The 25,367-nt window shown below is 37.2% G+C and overlaps 1 protein-coding gene across 2 annotated transcripts in view; it reads left to right on the top strand.

Annotated features, from left to right (window-relative positions):
• Window positions 1-25,367, top strand: part of ITGA2 (integrin subunit alpha 2) — a 147,001-nt gene that overhangs the window by 41,479 nt on the left and 80,155 nt on the right. For both annotated transcript variants that reach the window (XM_020996873.2, XM_020996863.2), the window contains exons 3-7: window positions 3,221-3,330; window positions 14,283-14,374; window positions 20,600-20,714; window positions 20,878-21,005; window positions 23,385-23,533. In XM_020996873.2, the coding sequence (XP_020852532.1) occupies window positions 3,221-3,330; window positions 14,283-14,374; window positions 20,600-20,714; window positions 20,878-21,005; window positions 23,385-23,533 (594 nt within the window). The remainder of the gene's footprint in view (window positions 1-3,220; window positions 3,331-14,282; window positions 14,375-20,599; window positions 20,715-20,877; window positions 21,006-23,384; window positions 23,534-25,367) is intronic.

Here is a 25,367-nt window from a genome sequence, read left to right as displayed (position 1 = left end):
TGAGAGATGCAAAAAATGAAGAGAAATGCAAATTAAATTGCAAATGCAAGTTAAAACAACTCTGAGGTACCACCTCACACCTATCAGAGTTGCTAATCTGACAAAAAAAATGTTGGAGGGGAAAAACTGGGACACTAATGCACTATTGTTGGAGTTGTGAAAAGGTCCAACCATTCTAGAGACCAATTTGGAACTTTGCCCAAGGGGCTATAAAACTGTGCATATCTGGCAATGCCACTTCTAGGTCTATATCCCAAAAACATATCTGTATTAAAAAAAGAGAGAAAAGGACCTTCTTGTACCAAAATATTTATAGTTGCTCTTTTTGTGGTGGCTAAGAATTAGAAATGAAAGGGATGCCTCTCAATTGGGGAATGGCTAAACAAGTTCTGGTAAGTGATTACAATGGAATATTATTGTGCCATAAAAAATGACAAGCAGGATGATTTCAGAAAAACTTAGAAAGACTTACGTGAACTGATGCATAGTGAAGTGAACAGAACCATCCCCAAAAACTAATGATGAAACATATTATCTGCGTCCAGAGAAGGAACTGATTTTGACTGAATACAGACTGAAGCATGCTATTTTTCGCTTTCTTTCTTTCTTTCATTTTTTTCTTTTATTCTAGTCTTCTTATGCAAAATGACTAATATAGAAATGTTTTATATAATTGCATATGTATAAACTATATCTGATTGCCTACTGTCTCAGAGAGGGAGAAGAGGAAGGAAAGATAGAATTTAGAACTCCAAACTTTAAAATGTTAAAAATAAAATAGACCTTTTTTTCTTTTTTTGTTGTTTTTTGTTAATTTATTTTGATTTATCAACAATCACTTCCATAAGCTTTTGAGTTTTAAATTTTTCTCCCCCTTCCTCCCCAAGATGATGCACAATCTGACATAGGCTATACATACATATTCCTATTAAACATATTTTCACATTAGTGTTGTTATAAGTAAGAATTAGAACCAGTAGGAGCAACCACCAGAAAGAGGAAACAAAACACAACAGAAGGAAAAAATAGCAAATAGTGTGCTTCCATCTGCATTCAAACTCCATAGTTCTTTCTTTGGATGTGGATAGCATTTTCCATCATGAGGCCTTTGCAGATATCTTAGATCCTTGCATTGCTGAAAAGGACTGAGTCTATTAATATTAGTCATCGCGCAACGTGGTAATTACTGTGTACTGTGTACTGCTCACTTCACTCATCATCAGTCCTTGCAAGTCTTTTCAGGAGACCTCATTTTCTAGAAAGAATACAAAAGATGCCTTGTATAATAACACAGGTTTATATGGTCTCTTCCCTTCAAGGTATTTTAAATGCTTTCTCATGCCTCATATTTGTTTCAAAAAGGTCTTAGAGAACACATATACTCAAGTAAATTCTATTGAACTTTTAAAAATGGATAGCGTGAAGAACAGAAATGCTACTGGTGTTAGAAACCAGGGCTCTAGTTCGATACACTGTACTATGCATTACCCTGATATCATAATGACCTTTTCATAAGCTGAGAAAGCAGCAAGGCACAATGGAAAGAGTTAGAGGATCTAGATTCAAATCTCACAGCTACTGTTTCCTAGCTATGTGACCTTGGCTATCCATTCAACCTTTCTAGGTTTCTGTTTTCCCTTTTGTAAAATTAGGAGGTTGGACTAGATATTCTCTGAAGTTCTTTCTAGCTGTTAAATCTGTGATCTTATGAAATAAATCAACTCTCAATAATCTGTAGCAAATCAGCAGAAAATCCTTAAAGGTCCCATAAGCTCAAATGGAATAGAAGCATTGGAATGTCTGTCACCCCTAATCTAAAAGAGAAAAGGACCTTTTTAAGCAACAGTAGTTGAGGAAGTTGAACTATAGTGATGATCTCTCCTGTTCCAGTCCTAAATCCATTATTCTATGATTTTTCATTCCTAAATGTATGAAATAGGCAACTAATTTAACAGAAAGTAGCATAACTTTTTAGAAAAGAGGTAAGGTTGGTCATTCTCAGCATGTTTGGAGGAACAGAAAGGAATTGTATAGACAGAGAATACTGCAGAGAGATTGTCAAGAGAGATTTTTTTTTTTTTACGATGTGGCTTTACAAGTTTTTTTTTAATTTTTTCAAAGTTAAGAATTATGGAACCATCAGTATGTTCATCTGTAGCTGTAAGTACAGAAAACTACTACATACATAAATGATCTTTGGACAATCCTTGATGCTGATTCCCTCTATTAGCAAGCAATTGAAAATTAACAAATCATACCTTTTAGACTTTTTACCTGCCAATAATTTAAAGTTCATCCATCACGTATTATAACTATTATGATCTCTATCCATTTATTTTAAAATTATTGCTTTTTGCATATTTAATACATAATGATCCTTTATGTCTTTACATCATAGTCATTTCCTACTACCCTCCTCCAATTAAGCATTCCATTATCAAAGGGAAACAAACAAGAACATGAACTACAGAAACTTCGTCTGACAATGTATTTTGTAGTGGTCTCCCATCTCTATGCTGTGAGGTAGAAGTGTTTTGTCTCTTTTCTAGGACCCTGTATATTTTTCATTATCAGAATTTGATTTCCTGTTGGTCATCTTTTCACTGATGGTTACATTGTATAGTATGTAAAGAAATGTATATGTATTATATATCTAATTCTGTTAATTTCATTCTACTTTAATCCAAACATGTCTCCGCTTGTTTCTCTGAATTCTCATATCTTTCATTTTCTTACTGCATAATATTCCATTGCATTAACATACTATTTTTTTAGCTATTTCCCAATTGATGAATATTCTTGCCTGTCTAAATCAAGTGGCTTCTAATCAAAATAAGATGGTCTCAAAGTATTTTACTTCATCATAGTAGGAAAAGAGGCTTGCAATGATAAAATATCCATGTTTCAAAGTTCTGTGTTTTGTAGAATTCTATTTTGTTTACCATTTCACAATTTTTCTTAAGACTTTCTTCTTTTTTTTAAGGCAATAAAGTTCAAGTGACTGTTTGGCAGTACAGTTGTATGGTCTTTGGTCAGAAAGGGTCTTTTTAGATGACTAAGAGAAAATTATAACTGCTTAGGTTTGAATTGTCCTTATTCATTAACTTAAAGCCTGAAATATTTACCTTTTCAATTTTTCTTTTATTTTCAGTTCATCTTTAGGAATAAATAGCTTCACATTTTATGTATAATAAAAGAAAAAAAATCTTTTATTTTTTAGGTTGCTTGTTGGCTCACCATGGAGTGGTTTTCCAGAGAACAGAATGGGAGATATCTACAAATGTCCTGTCAACTTACCCAGCACCATGTGTGAAAAACTGAATTTACAAAGTAAGTTGCAGTGAGTACCATGATTCTTGAAAATACTGAAGGTGCAGTTGGTATAGTTCAGACTGACAAAAGAAAACAGCTAATAGAGACAAGACCTGATTGCAAATACAGACAAATATTTTCCTTGTTTTCTCAATTAGGGATCCAAAATGTGTGAGCAACTCCCCAAACTGAATTCCAGGATATTGAATTTAGTAGATGTAGGAGAAAGGTATACAGTCTACTATTTTGCTTATACTTCTTTTTTGTTGTTAGATGCAAGTGTGTGCCAGATTCCATTTGACTACAAATTAACACTTTATATTAACTGCATTACATTTGTGGTGATCTGGGACCCCCTACACTCACTCCTCTAAGTCTTTCTGTCTCCATTAGCATTCTTCCCATCTTATCCTAAGTCTTGGGAAGCTAAAAGTAATACCAACTCAGAGAAGAAGTTCAGAACAGACACAGGGAATAAGTGAATTTGTTTGTGTGCAAAGCTTTCCAAAAGTAGAATTGGCTACCTTAGTAGATAGTGGGTTCCCCTACTGTAAAAGTCTTCAAAGAAAACCTGGATAACTGCTTGTTGGATGTGATATAGGGGCAATTTGTTCAGGTAAGGCAAGAGTTCTTTAACCTAAGATCTGTGAACTTGTATGTATTTTTAAAAACTGTATTTTTGACAACTATATTTCAATATAATTGGTTTCCTTTGTAATCTTATGTATTTTATATACTTAAAAACATTATTGTGAAAAGGGGGCCACTGATGCTACTAAAGGGGTCCAAGATACACACAAAAATGTTAAAAACTCCTAATATAAGTGTAAGCTAGTATAACAATAAGGTGTTACAGGCTGCAGCACTTATTTGTGTCACATGTTCGGATCAGTACCCACAAAGACATGTTCACATTTTTTCTAGTTTATAAATGATTTAATAATGGCAACAATCATAAATATACATGCACATAAATATGATTATATATGATCATACAATCGTAGAAGCAAAGACTACTAACAGAAAGATAGAGAGAGAAAGAAGAAATACATCCCCAATCCGAGGAAGCACCAACTCCTGAACATCTGGCTGGGAGAGTACCATGTTACAGCCGTCAGGGTCTCGTTGGGAAAGTCAACAGAACGGGTGTCCCCATCTCTGAAATGAAGACCTCCAAAAGGCCATTTCCCAAATGGCCCTTTTTATATCTATGTAAACTGTGGGAGAACAACCTTAGAACAAAGGTGGAGCTTGGCCAAAGCTCCAGATCTGAGGAGAGGCCAGTTCCCTGGATACCTACACACTTTCCTCAAGGAATCTAAGATATTCCTTGAGATAAGAATTGTTCTGCCTGAGTAACATAGTTTGTTTTATTCTTTGATGTTCTGTTCCCTTGGTGCTCCTGGTCATACATACTAACTTTAAATTGCTTTACTTATGTCAGGTCATGAGGCTGGGGAGGATCTCCTCAGTTTCCCTGACAGCTAGAAGGGCCCTTCTAAATCTGTGAGTCTTTTTCTGAGTCTATGTCTTTCTTTGTGTTCTTATGTACAGTAAACATAATGGATTTTAGATTAAACATTATGTGTCTTCTCTGTCTCTGATCTTTTAAAAAATTAAGGGTTAATTAAGATTATGTGAGTGAACTTCTATAATCCTAGCCTAAGAATGTTTAGATAGATAAAGTAACAGATGACAAAAGATAATAATAGCATCTATTTAGTACTTTAATGTTACAAAACATCTTACAAATATGATTTCATTTCATCCTCATAACAACCCTGAAAAGAGGTGTATTATTACCTCTATTTAACAGATGAGAAAACTGAGGCAGACTGAGGTTAAATAACTTGTGCAGGGTCACACAGCTAGTCAATGTCTAAGGCTGGGTTTGAATTTAAATCTTCCTAAAGCCAGGTCTAGCATTCTATCTGTTGCACAACCCAACAACTGTGTTAGATTGAAAACTCATCACTTCCCCCAAAAAATGACACTCATAGCAATAATTTATGGTCTCATTCTTGCCAAGTATGTTATTTTCTTATGATCTGGCCCATTAAATGGTGTTTCATTATTTAGGTCACCAGGGAGCAGCTAACAGTTTGATCTGTAATTTAATATTATAACATTCCCCTGAGATTCAGCCAAGTACTGACTGCTTGTTTTTTATACCTATGTGAATGAAGTGGGTGCTTAAATGTATTTGATGATGGTGAAAATACTTTTCAAGCCCTGAGCCATTGTTTCAAATCGAATGAGTTGGCTTTCTTTCCACATTGGCAAGATGAAGCATGTTCAAAGTGAACTGACTGATTTATGTTGGTTTGGTCTAGGAGAATTGAAAGTTGGTCACAGCACTGGATCTTGACTGTCCTGTTCCACTTTTTAGTTGTTCAGCCAAGAGTTGGCATTTTTCAAAATGTTTTTATTGTGTGTTACTTTGTCTTTTGACTCTTTTTATTTTGACATGTCAGTCAGTTCTCAATGAATAGTATCCCCTATGGTGCTTTAACATTTAAAATGTAAAAACGCAACACTCTCTGATAATGTAATTATGACTGACAGCACTAGCAAGATATTGAATTTATTAGATGTAGGAGAAAGGTACATAGTCTACTGTTTTGCTTATAGTTCTTTTTTGTTGTTGGATACAAGTGTGTGCCAGATTTCATTTGACTGAAAATTAACTCTTTACATTAATTGCTTTATATTTGTAGTGATCTGGGGCCACCTATACTCACCATTTATAGGTACCATTTATTAGGTACTATTTATTAATAGAATGGAAAAGTGTATGTATCAGCCTTGATAAGCTGGAAGTAACATTTTCCACTGTATTTGACTTGAAATCTCTTACCTTTTAGTGTTGCCTTTATTTACATTTTTTAGTCTTTTTATATAATGTTCATTTAGCTCTTTAGCAAAGAACTTATTGATGGTGCTGTCCCTAAAAGGGATTCAAAGCTGAATATAAATAAATAAATATATGAATATGTAAATAAATAAATGGGTGGATGGATGGATGGATGGATGGATGGAGAAAAAATATGTGCTTAGTGCCAAGTATTATGCTGAATACTTTGGCTACAAATAGAAAATTGAGTCCTTGCTCTCAAGGAGCTCACATTCTATCAGGGAGACAACATATGTAGGAGGTTTCTGCTGTAAGCAGATGGGAAGGTCCAATGGTCCTTAGGGTTCAGTGGCAATGATATTTATTTAGTGCCATTTCCATTTATAGAACCTTATCACTCAAAGATGTGGAACCCTTTGACAGTGCCAACTTTGGTGGTAAGAACTTTCTTTTCTGAGTCTTTAGTAGCTGTGGTTTCTGAAAGTAGTGTGCAACAACACTAGGATAGGCAGTTACTATTTGGCATCTCTACAGAAGTTGCTTCCCTGGATCATGGCTACAGGGACAGGGATAAAAGCAGGAGTCTGGGGGTCCATGCTATTCTAAGAGATCTTCAGCTAAGTGGTGGCATTGGTGGCAATTGGTTCTGGTGGTGCTGAGGAGGGTGGCCACCTTCTCTGTAACTTTTAAGGGCCAGGCTAGAAGCAAACCTGGTAATCTAGTTGTTGTTGTTGTTGTTGTTGTTGTTAAGTTGTTTTAGTCATTTCTGACTCTGACTCCACTTGGGGTTTTCTTGGCAAAGATGCTGGAGTAGTTTTCCATTTCCTTTTCCAGCTCATTTTACAAATGAGGAACTGAGGCAAACAATCAGGATCACACAGCTAGTAAATATCTGAGGCCACATTTGAACTCAAGAACATGAGTCTTCCTGACTTTAGGCTTGGTAATCTATCTACTGCACCACCCTTAGGTAACACTGCTATTCTCAGATCTGTTCCCACATGGTCAGGAATCATAGAGTCTTAGTGTCTAAAAGGATTTGTTTTCTTTGTGTGTGTGTATGTGTGTGTGTGTGTGTGTGTGTGTTTTATTTATCTTGTATTCATTTAGTATTTAATTTTCCCCAGGTATGTGTAAAAACAAATTTTAACGTTTGTTTTTAAAACTTTGAGCTCCAAATTCTCTCTCTTCCTCCCTCCATTGAGGGAGGCAAGCAATTCAATATAGGTTATACATGTGTAGTCATGTAAAACATATCCATAATAATCATGTTGTGAAAGAAACCATAGACAAAAAAAACCTCAAGAAAAATGAAATAAAAAAAAAGTATTCTTCAATCTGCATTCAGACACCATCAGTTCTTTTTCTGGGGATAAATACCATTTTTCATCATGAGTCCTTCAGAGTTGTCTTGAATTGTTGTATTGAGAGAATAGCTAAGTTATTCACAGCTGATCATCTTACAATATTGCTATTATTTGTACACAGTACATTTCACTTTGCATCAACCCGTGCAAGTCTTCCCATGTTATTCTGAGAGCATCCTGCTTTCTTTCTTTCTCTTTCTTTCTTTCTTTCTTTCTTTCTTTCTTTCTTTCTTTCTTTCTTTCCTTCCTTTCCTTCCTTCCTTCCTTCCTTCCTTCCTTCCTTCCTTCCTTCCTTCCTTCCTTCCTTCCTTCCTTCCTTCCTTCCTTGCTTTCTTTTCTTCCTTTCTTCCTGGCAATTGGTGCTAAGTGACTTGCCCAGGGTCACACAGCTAGTAAGTGTCTGATCTGAGGCTGGATTTTAACTCAGATCCTCCTGACTTCAGGGCTGGTGCTCTATGCACTGCGCCACCTCGCTGCCTCACTCATCATTTCTTGTAGTGCAATAGTATTCCATCATAATTATATACTACAGCTTGTTCAGCCATTCCCCAATTGATGGGCATCCCTTCAATTTCTAATTCTTTACCCCCAGAAAAGAGCTGCTATAAATATTTTTGTACATATAGGTCCTTTTTCTTTTTCCTTTTTTTTTTTTATATTTTGGGGGATACAGACATAGTATTGGTATTGATAGGTCAAAGATTTTATAGTACTTTTGGCATAGTTCCAAATTGCTCTGTAGAGTGGTTGAATCAGTTCACAACTCTGCCAACAGTGCACTAATGTCTCATTTTTCCCACATTCCCTCCAACATTTGTCATTTATCTTTTCTGTCCTATTAGCCAATCTAATAGGTATGAGGTAGTACCTCAGAATTGTTTTAATTTGCATTTCTCCAATCAAAAATGAGTTAGAATTTTTTTTTCATATGGCTATAGATAGCTTTGATTATTTCATCTGAAAACTGATTATATCTTTTGATCACTTATAAATTGAGGAATGGCTCTTATTTTTATAAATTTGACAGTTACTTTTGACATATATTTGACGTGTTAGGGAAATGAGGCCTTTATCAGAGAAACTTTCTTGAAAACAGTTTTTTCCCCACAGTATTGCTAATTTTATTTCCCTCCATCCTATTCCCCTATCCCCATTTATTCTATTCTTTCTACTTTCACCCTGTCCCTTTTCAAAAGTGTTTTGCTTCTGACTACCCCTTTCCCCAATCTGCCCTGCCTTCTATCGCCCCTTCCCTTCTGTTATCCTCTTCCCCTTCTGCTTTCCTTTATGGAAAGATAGACCTGGATCTGAGTATGGGCAAAGCAATAGAGCCCTGCCTCAGTGCTAGCAAAGAGACCCCAGTAATCTCCTTCTGACCAGGCTGTGTTGGCGGGGCCTGTACTGGACTGCTATCCACTCCTACCCTGGCACAACAGACCAGTCCTGCTGACCTTCTAAGTTGCCCCTGGTGTCTGTGGGCCGAGAAGTCTGGAAACCACTACTGCTGTCAGCAATTCAGTCACCCCAAGGCCTGCTCTGGGTTTGCTGGGGCCCAGTCTATGCTGACACGACCTGCACTGTCCTGCACTCCTCTTTCTGGTGCAACAGACCTTTTCTGCTGACCTTCTAAGTTGTCTTGGGCTGGAAATTTGGTTCAGGCCATCTTTTTATGGGTTCTGCTATTCTAGAATTTGTTTAGGATCATTTTTTAAAGGTATTTGGAAGGTTTTAGAGTAGAGCTCAGGTGAGTCTCTGCCTTTTCAAATAGGATTTCAAAGGTCCTCTAGGACAACCTGTAATTGAACAGTGTATCTTCTGTGATATGTTCTTAATGATTGGTTAGCTAACATCTGGTTGATTTTCAGACTATTAGAATATTTTCTAGGGGGCGGAGCCAAGGTGGTAGAGTAAAAGTAGTAACTTGCTTGAGCTCTCCCCCAAACTCCTCCAAATACTCATAAAAAATGGCTCTAAACAAATTCTGAAGCAGCAGAACCCACAAAAAGACAGAGTGAAACAAATTTCCAGCCCAAGACAACCTGGATGATTGATCAAAAAGGTGTATCACGCAGGGCTGGGAGCGCAGCACAGCGTGTGTGCGCAGGCCTCAGTCAACCTGAAGCAGGCCTCAGAGGACTGAATTGTGGGCAGCTGTGGAGGTTTCCAGACTCCTCAACCCACAAATGCCAAAGACAACTTAGAAGGTCAGTGGGAAAAGTCTGTTTCTGTGGTGCTGAGAAAGGAAGGTGGGGTTTCAGCTCCATTCCCCAAGAGGCCTGGGGGGGGGGCAGCTGCTTCCTGAGCTTCCGGCCCACAGACTGAGGGGGAATCCAGTGGCTGATCAGACAGGGATTGCAGGGATCTCTTTGCCAGTGCTGAAGCAGGAATCTCTTGCTTTGCCCGTGTTTGGATTTGGGTCACGGTTCTGGGTGGCAGTGCTGGGGGGTGAGGAGGAACGCTGGTGTGGTGGAGCTTGTAGTGGCTGTGGAGAGGAACCCCTCTCACAGTTACAGGACAGAAAGGAATACTTGTGGTCACAGGCCAGGAAAGGAGTAAACACCTCACCCCTTATCATACCACCTTGGAAGAACTGAAAATTTACAGGTCCCTACAAGTATCTCTGAAAACAGCTGTACAAACCCCTGAAGCTTGGGACAGTACATTCTCCACATTGGAAGCAGACTCTTACCTTAACAAAGAGTTTAATACTCAAGTAATTGGCTGGATCATGAGCAAGCAGCACAAAAAGAGTCAGACTATATTATCTTACTTTGGTGAAAAGAAGATCAAAATATACAACCAGAAGAAGACAACAAAGTCAAAGCTCCTACATCCAAAGCCTCCAAGAAAAATATGAATCAGTCCCAGGCCTTGGAAGAGCTCAAAAGGGATTTGAGAAGCAAGTAAGGGAAGTAGAGGAAAAACTGGGAAGAGAAATGAGAGTGATGCAAGAAAATCATGAAAAACAAGTCAACAGCTTGCTAAAGGAGACCCAAAAAATACTGAAGAAATAACACCTTAAAAAATAGCCTAACCCAAATGGCAAAAGAGGTCCAAAAAGCCAATGAGGAGAAAAATGCCCTAAAAAGAAAAATTGGCCAAATGGAAAAGGAAGTCCAAAAGATTACTGAAGAAAATACTTCCTTAAAAATTAGAATAGAGCAATTGGAAGCTAGTGACTTTATGAGAAATCAAGACACTGTAAAACAAATCCAAAAGAATGAAAAAAAAAAAAATGTGAAATATCTCATTGGAAAAACAACTGACCTGGAAAATAGATCCAGGAGAGAGAATTTAAAAATTATTGGACTATCTGAAAGCCATGATCAAAAAAAAGCCTAGACATCATCTTTCAAGAAATTATCAAGGAAAACTGCCCTGATATATAGAACCAGAGGGCAAAATAGAAATTGAAAGAATCCACAGATCTCCTCCTGAAAGAGATCCCCAAAGGAAAACTCCTAGGAATATATAGCCAAATTCCAGAGTTCCCAGGTCAAGGAGAAAATATTACAAGCTGCCAGAAGGAAACAATTCAAGTACTGTGGAAACACAATCAGGATAACACAAGATTTAGCAGCTTCTACATTAAAGGACCGCAGGGCATGGAATATAATATTCCGGAGGGCAAAGGAGATAGGATTACAACCAAGAATCACCTACCCAGCAAAACTGAGTATAATCCTTCAGGGGAAAAAATGGTCATTCAGTGAAATAGAGGACTTTCAAGCATTCCTGATGAAAAGACCAGAGCTGAATAGAAAATTTGACTTTCAAATACAGGACTCCAGTGGAACATGAAGAGGTAAACAGGAAAGAGAAATCATAAGAGACTTATTAAGATTGAACTGTTTACATTCCTGCATAGAAAGATGATATTTTTAACTCATGAGACCTTTGTCAGTATTAGGGTAGTTGGAGGAAAAATATTATATGTATGTAGATAGATAGAGGGCACAGGGTGAGTTGAAGATTAAGGGGTCATATCTGGAGAATAAAATTAAGGGATGAGGAGGATTATACTCGAGAAGAAGAAAGGGAGAGGTAGAATGGGGTAAATTATCTCACAAAGAAAAAAACAGAAAAGAAAAGTCTCTTGCAGGGGAAGGTGAGAGGGAATGAGTAATCTTATTCTCATAGGATTTGGCTTAAGGAGGAATAACATACACATTCAATTGGGTATGGAAATCTGTCTTACCCTACAGGAAAATAGGGGGAGAAGGGGACAAGAGAGCAGGGGGATGATAGAGAGGAGGGCAGATTGGGAAAGGGGTAATCAGAAGTAAATACTTCTGAGGAGGACAGGGTCAAAAGAAAGAATAGAATAAATGGGAGGGCAGAATAGGATTAAGGGAAATAGAGTTAGTTTTTTACAACGTGTGTGCTATGGAAGTGTTTTGCATAACTGCACATGTACAACCTATATTGAGTTGCTTGCCTTTTCAATGAGGGTGGGTGGGGAGGGAGAAAGAGAGAAAATTTGAAACCTAAAGTTTTAAAAACATATGCTTAAAAAAAAAGTTTTCACATGCTATGGGAAATAAGAAATACAGGAAATGGGGTACAGAAGTCTATCCTGCCCTACAGGAAAATAGAAGGGAAGGGATAAGAGAAGGGGGAGAGAAGAAAAAGAGGACAGACTAGGGGAAGGGATATTCAGAATGCATGCCATCTTGGGGTGGGGGGAGGGTGGGATGGGTTAAAAATTTGGAACTCAAAAACTTGTGGAAATGAATGTTGAAAACTACAAATAAATAAATTTATATTTAAAAAAAAAAATATATATATATATATATACATATATATATATATATATATATCAGAAATCTGCATTTCTTCACTTTTTTTTCAGTTTATAAGTGCCTTTGGCATAAGCATACCTCCTCTATTGCCATATTCCAGCCTACCAAATTTTAGGTATATTTATAAGGTTAGGCTTTTATCTTCTTAAACTTAGATGTCCAGTTTGCTCTGTCTTTGTTGACATCTGAGGTCATGGGTATTTACAACTGTCTTTCCTTTTGGATGTTGCCTTCTGTAAATTACTGGGCCTTTCCATAATATTTTCTTCTATTTTGTAGCTGCTGTTCTTTATTGTATCTAGGTTGCATAGTGAATAAAATGTTGGCTTTGGACTCAGGAAGACTTGAATTCTAATCTTGTCTTAGGTATTTACTTGTTATGAGAGCCTGGTCAAATCATTTTATTTCTCTAATACTCCATTTCCCCATCTATAGGATAATAATAATACTTTCACAAGATTTCTGTGAAAATCAAATGATATAATTCATGGAAAGTATTTTGAAATTCTTAAAGAATTATATAAATGTCAGCTATTATTAACATCTGGCTTAAAGGTCATATGTGGTAATCTCTCCATTTAAAGCCCTCGAAGTATCAAGAGACGTCATATAAACAATCTGTATATATTGTTATGTGTGCATTTATTTATATGTATATATACATCCATCTATGTACAAGTATATGTGTGTATGCATATGTGTGCGTGCAAGGGATATAGATATATTTATGTGAACATACATACATACGTATGTATCTTTAGCTCTGGAACACAAATCCGCATCCCATTTTCTGATACCTTCATCTTAAACAATTGTTTACTTCTCAGCCCTTGAGATACTTAGATGTAGTCTAATGGGAGAGATAAGGTGTGAATTGCTAAATGCATATAGGAGCTCAGAAGAAGGGTGTTACTTTCAGGGTAGAGTTTTTTGTTTTGTTTTTAGTGAGGCAATTGGGGGTTAAGTGACTTGCCCAGAGTCACACAGCTAGGAAATATATGTGTTTGATGCCAGATTTGAACTCAGGTCCTCCTGAGGGCTGGTGCTCTATCTACTGTGCTACTTAGCTGCCCCAAGGGTAGAGTTTTTGAAGAGGGTGTTGTGGGTGGAGAAAACTGTGAGCAGCGACATGAAGGCATAACACATAACACAGGCTAGTTTGGAGATGGATAAATACCCCATTTTGGCTGTCACATAAGGTTCATGAATGAGAATCATAAGACTGGAGAAGTATTTGGGGCCAGATTGTGGAATGATTTATTGCCATACTTAGTAGTACCACATTTGTTTGTTAGGCAATGGAGAGCCATGGAAGTTTTCTTAATAGAGTTATGATATGATCACAGCTGTGCTTTAGGAAAATGATCTGGCAACAGTATCTAAGATGAATTAGAGGCAGTTAATGTGGAGGTAGTAAGGTGTGTGTTTCTCTGAACTGGGATTCTTAGGGTTGAAGAGTAATGTGGGAGAAAAAAAGAGACAGATGTGAAAGATTGTAGAAATTTATAATCATCAGAACTTTGCACTGGCTATAGGGTGTAAGGGAGAAGTAAGAACCAAAAAAAAAAGATTCCAAGGTTTCTAGCCTGAATTGACTGGAGAGTTGAGGAGGAGGAGGAGGAGGAGGAAGAGTAGGAGGAGGAGGAGGGGAGAGAGAGAGAGAGAAGAGAGAGAGAGAGAGAGAGAGAGAGAGAGAGAGAGAGAGAGAGAGAGAGAGAGAGAGAGAGAATGGGAATGGGGTGGGTGAGGCAAGGAAGGCATTAAATTCATTTTTGGACCTGGCTTGCATCCAGCCTGTTGCATGTATAGTACTGGATTCGGTACTAGAAATGACCATTTTAGCCTATCTGGGAGTCAGGCAATGGTCTTGGAATTGTTTTCTAAATGACTTTAACAAAACTGGTGGAAAATTAATGGTTTCTCTCTGTTAATTTTTCCTTTTAACAGCTGTAACGAGCATTCCAAATGTTACCGAGATAAAAACAAATATGAGTCTTGGCTTGACACTCACACGGAACTTGGGAACTGGAGGGTTTCTGGTAAGTTTCAACTTTTTATTTCCTCATCCATTTTTTAAAAAGGAGTGATTTAGTCAGTTTTCCTATTGATCAAATTCTAGGATTCAAACACCCAAGGGTCTCCTTTTTTATTTTCATGATGCTATCCATGTTTCAAGTGTTAAATGGAATATAGCTATGTTCAGTGTCCAAACATTTCAGGGCATTTAGACAATCTGATTACTAAACCTAACTCCAGACAGACTGTGTAGAGAGAAGGAAAAATGATGTGATATTCCCTCCTAGCACTCAGATTGGACTCAAGGATTTTGGGAAAATGATAGAATCCCTTCTCCTACTCTTTACCATCTTGAGTCCCAGGGCCCCTTGCCCATATAGGACATTTGGACGTTAGTGCTATTCTTTTTGAAAGTATACTCCAAGATTTTTCATTTTATCTGCTTTGTGTTCTCTGACGTGATCTAATTTAATATTGATTGGTGAAAGCATTTCTCATGGTTTTGTCCATGACTGTAGTTAGGGTATTTATTCTACTGTTTTAAACATTGCTAATAGGAATACTGACCAATCCAAACCATCCTACGTCATTGGCTATGAACAGGCTTCTCATTGGCAAAAGCCACCTGTCTTCCCACTCTAAGTCTACTGTCTCTTCCTAGTGCTTGTGGGCATTGGAATAAAGAGGATCACTTATATCCATATACAGTAATTATTTAGAATTGCTGCTCATGAAGACTGCTGCACACAGTCAAACCCTTGATACTAAACAAAAGAAAATAGAGGGATTATTTAATCCTTTGAGTCACTGAAAGGAAGAGTAAAAAGAAATGATGAGTTGAATGATGGCTAGAGGATATAACTACTAACATTTAGGGAAAACAGAAAAAGATTTAAAGAAATGTTAAAGGGTGAGTCATCACCTTACTCTTAGCTAAAATAACGTAAGGTTCAAATGAAAAGGGTGAAAGAAGTGAATGTGTGGGGCGTGTGGCAGGTAGAAGAGGAAAGAGAGAACAAGAGAGGGATGGAGAGAGAGAAAGAAAGAAAGATACACCAGAGAATGAATGAGAGCATGTGAGAGAGAAATACATGATTGAACAGGAGGAAAAGAGGAGTGTGGTGAAGGTGGATACAAAAGCTGTTGATGTTGCTGTATTCCTTTGGATACCAGACACAGCCCAAAACATGAAGTTGAAGAAGCAAAGAGGCTTTCTAAAGGGATAGTAAGACTCTCCTCATTGGTGTGGCCAGTCCAGTTATTTCCCCTCAGATGTTACAGTTGAGTGAAGTCTTCTTGTGTTATGATTTAATGGGGCTGATGTCTTTTACCCCATGCAGAGAAGAAAGCTGGCACAGGATTTACTTCCTGAACTGGCAGGTTGCTATATTTAATGGAAGGTGTAGACAATATTTCTTAAGAGTTTATGTGAACATTTATGTAGAGGCACAATTTAAATCTGGAGTATAGTCCATTTTCTCCCTAAAAATGTTTGGGCTTGCTAGAATATTAATGTTATTAAATTAATTTTTTTTTTTTAGAATTAGCATCAGCTTACTCCTATGTCTTGTCAGTGAGTGTCCCGGAAAGATAAGTGAACAGTAGGAGATAATTCCCAAGGTTTCCTTTATCAGTCTTGAGAATATGTTAGAAATAAATACTTCTTAGCAACCAAATATTGAGTTAGTTTTACTTATAGACCGATAGTGTTATATATTTAATACTTTACAGAATAGACTATAGAAAAATCATATTAGTGATAACTGGGAAAAATAACATGGAAATTAAATTAATTCGAGTAACAGATCTGCACGCAAAAATGAGGCCAACTCATGAGTATTACTGGTCTGTAAATCAAGTTCTCTGTTTTCCAGAGTATTGTTTTTATTTGAAACTTTGGCAGCCTTTTCCTTTTAAAGTGGAATATTCAGCTCTGTTACTATCCAAGTTCAAATATTTTGTTTTAAAATTACTGAGCATATCTTTCTCTGTTTAAATGATATTCTGCAACACTTGCTGTGACACAAATGCATTTGATTAGTTTTCAATTGCTGATATTTGGTTGGTTTTGTTACCTTTGGTAAATTTTTAAAAAAGTTTCTTATTTTAAAAATTCTATTCTCAGGGAAAGAAGGGAGGAGGCAAGGTATAGTAGGGGGGAAAAACCTGGACTACAGTTAGTAGTCTTAGATTGTACTCCTGCTTCTTTGTGATCTGGGGCAAGTTGCTTAATCTTCCAGAATCTCAGCTTCTTCATCTGTAAAATTAGGGAGTCAGATTAGATGATCTCAAAGATCCCTTCTAGTCTTAACATACTCTGACTCTAAGATTGGGGCAAAGTGGCATCAAACTCCTCATACTATCTTAAGGCAGCTAGGTAGTACAGAGCATAGAGTGCTTTGCCAAGGGTCAGAAAGACCTACGTTGTGATCTGGCCTCAAACTCTTAATGAGCTGTGTGACATTGCCTCAGTTTCCTCAAATGTAAAATAGGAATAACAATGCCTACCTGACCAGGTAAAAATGCTTAGTGCCATGCCTTGCATGTAGTAGGCATTTAACAACACTCATCTCTTTCCTTCTTTGATACCCAAGTGACAAATATTGTTACCTAGCCTTGCCCTTGACAACTCACTTCCTACAAAATTTTATTTGAAATTTACTTAGCTTCATGTGTAATAGGTACCCACCAGCTTTGTAACTAGTAACATTATCTGAGAGTATTTTACGTTTGCTCAGATCAGTATGTTTTATGATTCTTGGGCTCAAGTTGTAGCTTTGGTTGTAACTATACTTTGGATGGTGCCAAAATAATTGTTTGGCACTACTTCCCAATTACCACTGAGTAAAGATATAAAATATATTTTCTAAAATTTTATTTCTTATTCCATATTTTTTCTCTTCCTTCATCCCTCCCCCCACTCATTGAGAGGGCAAGAAATAGAATGTGCATTATACATAGGCAGTCATGCAAAACATATTTCTGCATTAGCCATGTTCTGGGGGGAAAATAGGAAGAAAAGTAAAGGGAAAAAATATGTCTCAATCTGTACTCTGAGTCCACCACTTCTCTATTTGGAGATGGATAGCATTTTATATTATGAATTAAGGTATCAAATATGAACTTGGTAAATGTAAATGATACCTCTGTTCATGAATACCTTGGGGGTATGCTTCAATATTTTTTTTGCGGCTTCTGATATTTTGGAGTCTTCATTACCTTCACCATTGTTTTAGGAATGAATGTGTTCACAAATAGGTATGTATTAGGGTTTAAAGTATTTTAATTCCACTTTAATTCTGTGATACTAAGTTTTGCCTCACAGATTTGTATTTCTAACTTGTACTTCCTGATAGGGAACAATGGATATGAGGATTGAATTGAACAGCTATGAAAACAGGGAGCAAATGAAATGCCATGTTAAAGAACCAGTGCGGAAACCATTTCCTTAAATACTTAAGAAGTTATGATCTTTAAAGCATTCTCAAGATTTATGTGGAAAAAACTACTAGTCATCAGATTTGTAGACTTGACTTTAAGTTCCAATATTAAAGTAAGGGCAATAGTTTTGACATTCTCAAATGGCATCTCCCAATTTCAGCTTTTTAATGCTGTTTCTCATTTCTTCCAAGAAGAAAGAATATCTATTATTAAATAATTCTTTATATATTTAATCCTCTAAGGAATCAATCATTTCTCTTTTTTTTGGTTAGAGAGTTCTGAAGAACTTTTGAGCAGTTCAGAAGGGATGTAGAAAGAAGCATTATTAGCTATTTTAGAAGCCATTTAAAGGTTTGGCAAATGAATGCTTTCCCAATGTACTTGGCCTAGTAAGCCAGTTTTAAAGAGGAAAAATGTATCTCGTACATGGAGCATGAAATGTTAAGACAGCTGTTTCCTCTTCTCTTTCATTGGTCATCCTTTGGCTACCAACAGGAAGACTGGTTCCAATGATTCCACTTTCCTCCATCTCACTATTTATAAGAATATGAAATCTTTTCTTCAATTTTTATTTAATAGTGCCATCCAATACTTTTACATTAGGCTAAAGAGCTTTCTTATGGATTTTTTGTCTTTGCTTGTTTTCTCTTTTAAGCGTATTTTCTGAAATTTTTTTGGTGGAGGTGTGGAGGGAAGGCCCAAATCTATTAATTCATTGGAATAGGGAATTCCCAGTGAGGAAACTCTTTCAACCAATGAAGATCAGCAACTGTTCTGCAATTTACTCTTGCAGAGTTACCTTAGCGCTCTGAGAAGTGGCAATTCCCAGAGTTACATAGCCAGGTCAGAGGTAAGGCTCTCTCTCCACTATGCTTTGCTTTTTCAAACATAACAAAGCTTTTTCCCTGAGTTGTAGCATATAAATTTTTGGATTGCATCATGATTTAGTTAGGTATCCTTGGAATTCAAAGACTTCACAGAGAATGGGATTAGGAGCTAGTTCAGGTTAAAGAATTATGTGGTAATAATTGCAGTAAATAGGATAAGAGTGAAGGAATGAGAGAGCAGTGATTTAGGGCAGACCTGAAGAGATTGTGAAGACAAAATATAATATTACATTATTGCTTGACAGAGAGCAAACAATAAAGATAGGGGCCTAGAAAATGGAGGTAATGGACTCTTTTGCAGAAAGCTCACTAGCCAACAAGCTGATAGGGTATAGGTCAGAATAGTAGAGTGCTCTATGGGACTTGGAGTCAGAGGACCTGGGTTCACTGCTTTCTACATGTATTAGTTTGATCAAGTCAACCTCTGTGGACCTCAGTTTTGTTTTGTTTTTTTCATTTTATACAAAGTGCTTGGACTAGATGACCTCTATGGTCTTTTTTTAGCTTTCACTCAGGGGTTTTAACCTCTCCCCTGACCCAAGTTGTCTATGGATAGATTCCAAGGGGTCCATGAACTTGGATGGGAAAAATTTCCATCTATATTTTCACTAATCTCTAACTGAAATTTTGCATTTCCTTTAATTATTTAAAAACATTATTCTGGGGCAGGTAGGTGGCACAGTGCATACAGAGCCAGCCTTGGAGTCAGGAGGACCTGAGTTCAAATCTGGCCTCAAACACTTAACACTTAACTAGCTGTGTGACCCTGGGCAAATCACTTAACCCCCGATTGCCTCACCAAAAAGCAAAAAAATTAAAAATTAAAACATTATTCCAAGAAGAACTCTATAGGTGACACCAAACTGAAAAGGGTCCATCACACCAAATAAAAAAAAAGCCTCTGCTCTAACTCTATGATTCTGTTATCTTATGCCATCTTTGACGTGAAATGTTCACAGCATAGATAGGAATTAGGTATACTGAAATGACCACACATTGCTTCTCATCTCTCAATTAAGCTGAATGTGCCAGGTATCAAAGGCCCAGGAATGAAAAAGTGACCTTTTACTTGCTTCTGCTCCATGGGCTACTAAAAATGCCATCCATCTGGTTTTTAATCCAGTCCAATAAATCCAATCCAATAAACTTTTATTCATACTTAAGATGTACTAGGCACTGTACTAATTGCTGGAAATACAATTAATAAAAAGAAAGACAGTCCCTGCTCTCAAGGAGTTTATAATCTATTGGGGGTATACAGTATACAAGAAGAGGCAGGAAAGGTTGGGGAACACACCAGGAGGTACCCAGAATGGAGGGGCCTCTTGTTCTGTGAAGTTGAAACTAGGCAGAGTAGAATGCAAAGTGGAATGAATAAAAGTCCAGATTCTGCCCTCTATAAAGGAAGGCATTGGGAGGAGTTTGGTACTTTGCCCTCTAGTGCTCCAAATAGAGGGCAGAAGAGGCCGAGAGAGGTGGTATCAATCAAGGTTTGAGTTAGCAGCTTGGTGGTAAGTTAAAAAGTGATGGAGGAGTTTCTTGTTCCAGGCTGAGCAGCAGATGAAAAAGGGAGCTCTATCACGAAAGGTGACAGATTTCTTTCTGTTTCTGCTTCTGGGCCCATCTGGATTCCCTGAGTCATCTCGGTGCCCCAGGCTGACAACCCCAACCCTAACCCTTCCCTTTGCTGATGGAAAGACTGTAGGGAGGTGGAGTAAATCTTTAGTTGCTTCCTTCCTCACATACCTTTTCTTGTTTGCTGCATTGGAAACTTTTAATGTTCTAGCTACCTGATCTCTGGGCCTGTGGCATCTCATAAATGAATAGAAGTAATTTTTGTGTTAAGATATGTGTTAAGATATGAAGAAATGATATGTTTTTCAGTGCTTTTAATATTGATATGTTTTCATTCCTTTGAAGACATGTGGACCCCTGTGGGCCCAGCAGTGTGGAAATCAGTATTATGCGACTGGCATCTGTTCTGACGTTAGTCCCAGTTTCCAGCTCCTCAACAGCTTTTCACCTGCAGTTCAGAGTAAGGCATTCAAGTACAACTATTGTGAACAATGAATTAAATTTGAGGGAGGGCATAGCAAAATTTATTTAAAATCTATCCTCACTTATGGACCCTAAGACTTGCCCCAGCTCTGCAGACCTCTGTCCCACCAACCTAACTCTCTCTTCCTTTCCTGTTTTAGGCTGCCCATCCTTCATTGATGTTGTGGTTGTATGTGATGAATCAAACAGCATTTATCCCTGGAGTGCAGTGAAGAATTTTTTGGTCAAATTTGTGCAAGGCCTGGATATAGGTCCCGACAAGACCCAGGTAAGGACACAAATAACAAGAATGTTAACCTTCTATGCTGAATAGGGCTTCTGAGGTTATAGTCTCAGCTGAACCTTTACCAGCTGTTGAACTGATTGATTCTCCACAATGACTTCCATGAGGCAGCATAACATGTATCAGGTGAGGGGCTTGGAGTCAGGAAAGACCTGGTTTCCAATCTTACCTCAGATACTTAATGACTGTATGGTCCTGGAATAACCACTTAAGTTCTCTGAGTCTCAGTTTTGTTCTCTGTAAAAAGGGACTAAAAATAAAAGTACCAAATGGAATAAATAAAAGTATCATATTCACAGAATATTGTGAATAGCAAATGAGATAAAATGTGGAGCAGCTACATGGTGCAGTAGATAGAAAGCTGGACCTGTAATCAAGAAAACCTGAATTCAAGTCCCTCCTCAGATTATTATAGTGAGTGCTCAATATGATATTATTGTATTACTTTACATGGTCCTGGGCAAATCATATAACCTCCATCTGCCTCAGTCTCCTCATCTGAAAAATGATGATAACAGGGTTGTAAGGATAAAGTGAGACAATATTTGTAAAGCATTTGACAAACCTTAAAGTACTACATAAAGTTGTTGTATCATTATTAAAGTGTTTTACAAACCTTAAAGTGTTAAAGTTAATTATTATAAATATAAATGTTGTAAAGTACTTTACAAACCTTAAAATACTCTTTAAATATTGGCTATTATTCTAAAACTTTTTCTTTCTCCTTAAGTCCCTCAATGTTTTATTCTCATGATCTTCTCCCATAATAACTACCAACCTCTAGTAGAGAGCTCCTTCATCCTGTTTCTCTTCCAGTAATTTCTCAGCATCATAGCCCACTCTCTTCTACTTTTCTCCTGTCTCAAAGGAAGAGCTATCTTTATCCCTACTCAAACTAATACTATTTATTTGTTTTTAGTCTCTTTTGTTTCTTTTTCCTCCAGTACCTTGCTCCAATAATCATCCCCTCTCACATATTTCCAGTTTCACCCTTGTTACTAGATTCTCCCCATCTTAATTTAAATGTGTCCAGCTCTCCTCAGTATTAAAAAAGACTGCCACTGACCCTTGTTCTACCGACTACTGTCCCATTTCTCTTTTTATCCATTGCTGACCTGTTTGAATAAGATGTCTGTATGCGATGCTTGTATTTCCTTATCACGTACTCTTTCCTCGGATCCTTATAATCTGTCTTCCATTACTACTACTCTACTGAGACTGATTATTCAAAAATCACTATTATCCTCCAAATCATTAAATCTGGTGAATTTTTATTCAGGACTCAGTCTCCTTGACCTCTCTATAGCATTTGATATATTTGACTACCCTCTCCTTCAACAGACTCTTTCCTTTTAACTTTTGAGATTTTATAATCTATAATATATGCCGTCTATCTTAGATACTTGCTAGCTGTATGATCCTGGGCAAGTCACTTAACCCTGTTTGCCTCAGTTCCTTATCTGTAAAATAAGTTGGAGAAGAAATGGCAAACCATTCCAGTATCTTTGCCAAGAAAATCTCAAATGGAATCACAAAGAGCTAGATGGGGCTGAAATGATTCAAACTAATAAGCTCTTGCTAGGAAGTCTTTTTTTTTTTCTGTACCGCAGTATCCATCATTTGGGATAATGTAGTAACATCCTTTAATTTGCCATAAAACCTAATTCACTGACATTTTGAGAGGAAGCTTTTCCTTTTAGTATTCTGTGGTTTGAGTAACTGGTCTCTGTACTTCATATCCATGCCTTTTATGATGTGTAGACTGTTATCTATATCTCTATATGTAAATGTACATATACATAGATAGATATCCACTCAGATTTCTTGTTTTCATAATGAAAAGGCCTCTATCTTTTTGAGGCAGTCACTTTAGAAGTCTTTTTTTTCTGCAAATTCTCTAGTGCCATTATATATAAGCACAGTTTGTCACTTTTCCAGACCAAACCCGGCTTCAGTGAACTTACAGACTCTGAGAGAAACCTTTGTCTAAAGTAAAACAAATACTGGATTAAGAATAGAATAACTGATATTTTAGAGAGTATGGTATAATAGAGATGTGGCTTTGAAACAAAGAAGGCTTGACTTCAAATCCTGCCCTAATATACACACTGGCTGGGTGACCCTAGGTTAGTCACTTAATCTTTCAATGCTCTAGGCAACTAAGACCTTAAGTTGCAGAGAAGGTGATAACCTGCATTGATGGAAGGAGTTTCCTCACCTGAAAATTCCATATACCAATGAAAGCACAGACCCAGATTATCCCTAGAGTGCCATTAAGTGCCATTTTGTATTTAACAGGAATAATAATTTAGCAAAAGACTTCCATTTTCTCTTCTTTTAATATGCTTTCTATTTTTTTTCAAGGTGGGGCTAATTCAGTATGGAAATTATCCACGAGTTGTATTCAACATGAGTACTTTTAAAACAAAAGAAGAAATGGTTAAAGCAACATCCCAAACAACCCAGCATGGTGGAGATCTCACTAATACTTTCAAAGCAATTCAATTTGCCAGGTAGGAGTCAACCTGAAGTCCTCACTATCTCTTACCCCTCAACTCCCCACCCACCACCCCATATCCAAGCTGTTGACAAGGCCTGCTGATTTCACCTTTGCAACTTCTCTGGAATATACCTCCTCCTTTCCTTTGATACTGCCACCACACTAGTAGAGGCCCTCATCAGCTCTTACCTTGATTATTGAAATACCCTAATGATGGGTCCACTTGCCTCATCTTTCCCCGTTCCAGTCCATCTTCCATTGAGCCACCAAAGTGATTTTCCTAAAACGTTGGTCTAGTCACATCACCAACCACCATCCTATTCAATTAACTCCTCTATTGCCTCCAGGAGCAAAGTAAAATGTTCTGTTTGGAATTCAGAGTCCTTCATAAACTAATCCTCTTCCACCTTTCCAGTCTTCTTACACCTGATTCCCTTCCATATACTCTTTCATCCAGTGACAATAGCCTCCTGGCTATTCCATAAACAAGACATTCTGTCTCTCAGGTCCAGGCATTTGCATTTGCTCTGGCTCTCTCCCATACCTGGAACATTTTCCCTCCTCTGGTCTAACTATTGACCTCCCTGGCTTTCTTTAAGTCCCAATTAAAATCCCACCTTTTACAGGAAGCCTTCCCTAATCCCTCTTAATTCTAGTGTTTTCCTATTTATCCGATATATAGCTTGCTTCTAAATATTTATTTGCATGTTGACTCCCCCATTAGATTGTAAGCTTCTCCAGAGCAAGGACTATCTTCTGCCTCTTTATATCTCTGTTTTACACTTTGTTGTTTTTAGAATTAGCACAGTGTCTGGGACATAGTAGGTGCTGAATAAATGTTTATTGATTGATTTAAATGGTTGATACTCGGAGGCTAATTCTTGGAGGCAAAAAAGCAAAGTAATCCAAGAAATGGAAAAACAGTAAAGGAAAATTAGAACACAAATATCATTATACTTTACCCTTAGTTGGTTAAAGTAATGTATTGAAGTAGACATTGCAGGGGAACATGTAGAGTCCACAGCATGAGGAACTAGTTGTTTGAATACATTTAGAGGATTTAATGGGTTTTTTAAACCCATTTTTTAAAAATGTTCTACTCAAGGGGCTTATTAAAATTGAAAGGGCCATGAATAGTATAATTAAAACAACAGAGGAGAAGCAAACTTATAATTAGATATTTTCCATAATCTGATTAAAGATAGAATAGATGCCGTTGTTTAGTGATACAAAGAGGTAACTTATCAGGGTCACTGATGATTCCGCTGTCAACTCAAGGTTTTTGTTTTGGTTAACATCTGTTAATTTACTACTCTTGGGGATTATCATTATTGTTGCTTGTTGCCAAGTGCTTTAGAATTCATCAAGTATGTATAAATTGCATACCCACATATAAAACCCTTCTAATGCCCCAGACTGGCAGATTCCTTAATCTTTTTGGGTCCAGCGGCCATCCATTGCCAATACCTTGGACTTAAGAAATTCTCTGACTGCCTTGTGCCTTTCCATCTCCATCTGGTGATGCTTCTTAGCCACGTCAGAAAATCTACTTTTTTCCACCTTCCTATTCAGCCCCTTCTCCTCATCCCTTTTCTTCTTAGCTTCATTTGCTTCTCTATCCTTTTTAGACTCTCATTATTTGTCATTTCAGTGACACTTTCAATTGCCTTTAAAAGTCATTCGGTCCCTGTACCCCATCCTGTGTAATGCTCCTTAATCAATTATCTTTTCTTTCTTCTTCTCCATTGTTTCTTTTTCTGCTCTACCCAAAACCCTTTCAAGGTTATAATATCCCTCTTTATTCCCTTCTAAAGTTTCAAATTACTGTCCTATTTTTCACCTTCTTT

Source organism: Phascolarctos cinereus, unplaced genomic scaffold (genome assembly GCF_003287225.1).
Source record: "Phascolarctos cinereus isolate Bilbo 61053 unplaced genomic scaffold, phaCin_HiC Scaffold_4;HRSCAF=312, whole genome shotgun sequence".
NCBI lineage: Eukaryota > Metazoa > Chordata > Mammalia > Diprotodontia > Phascolarctidae > Phascolarctos > Phascolarctos cinereus.
This window is presented reverse-complemented; position numbering and strand designations above follow the sequence as displayed.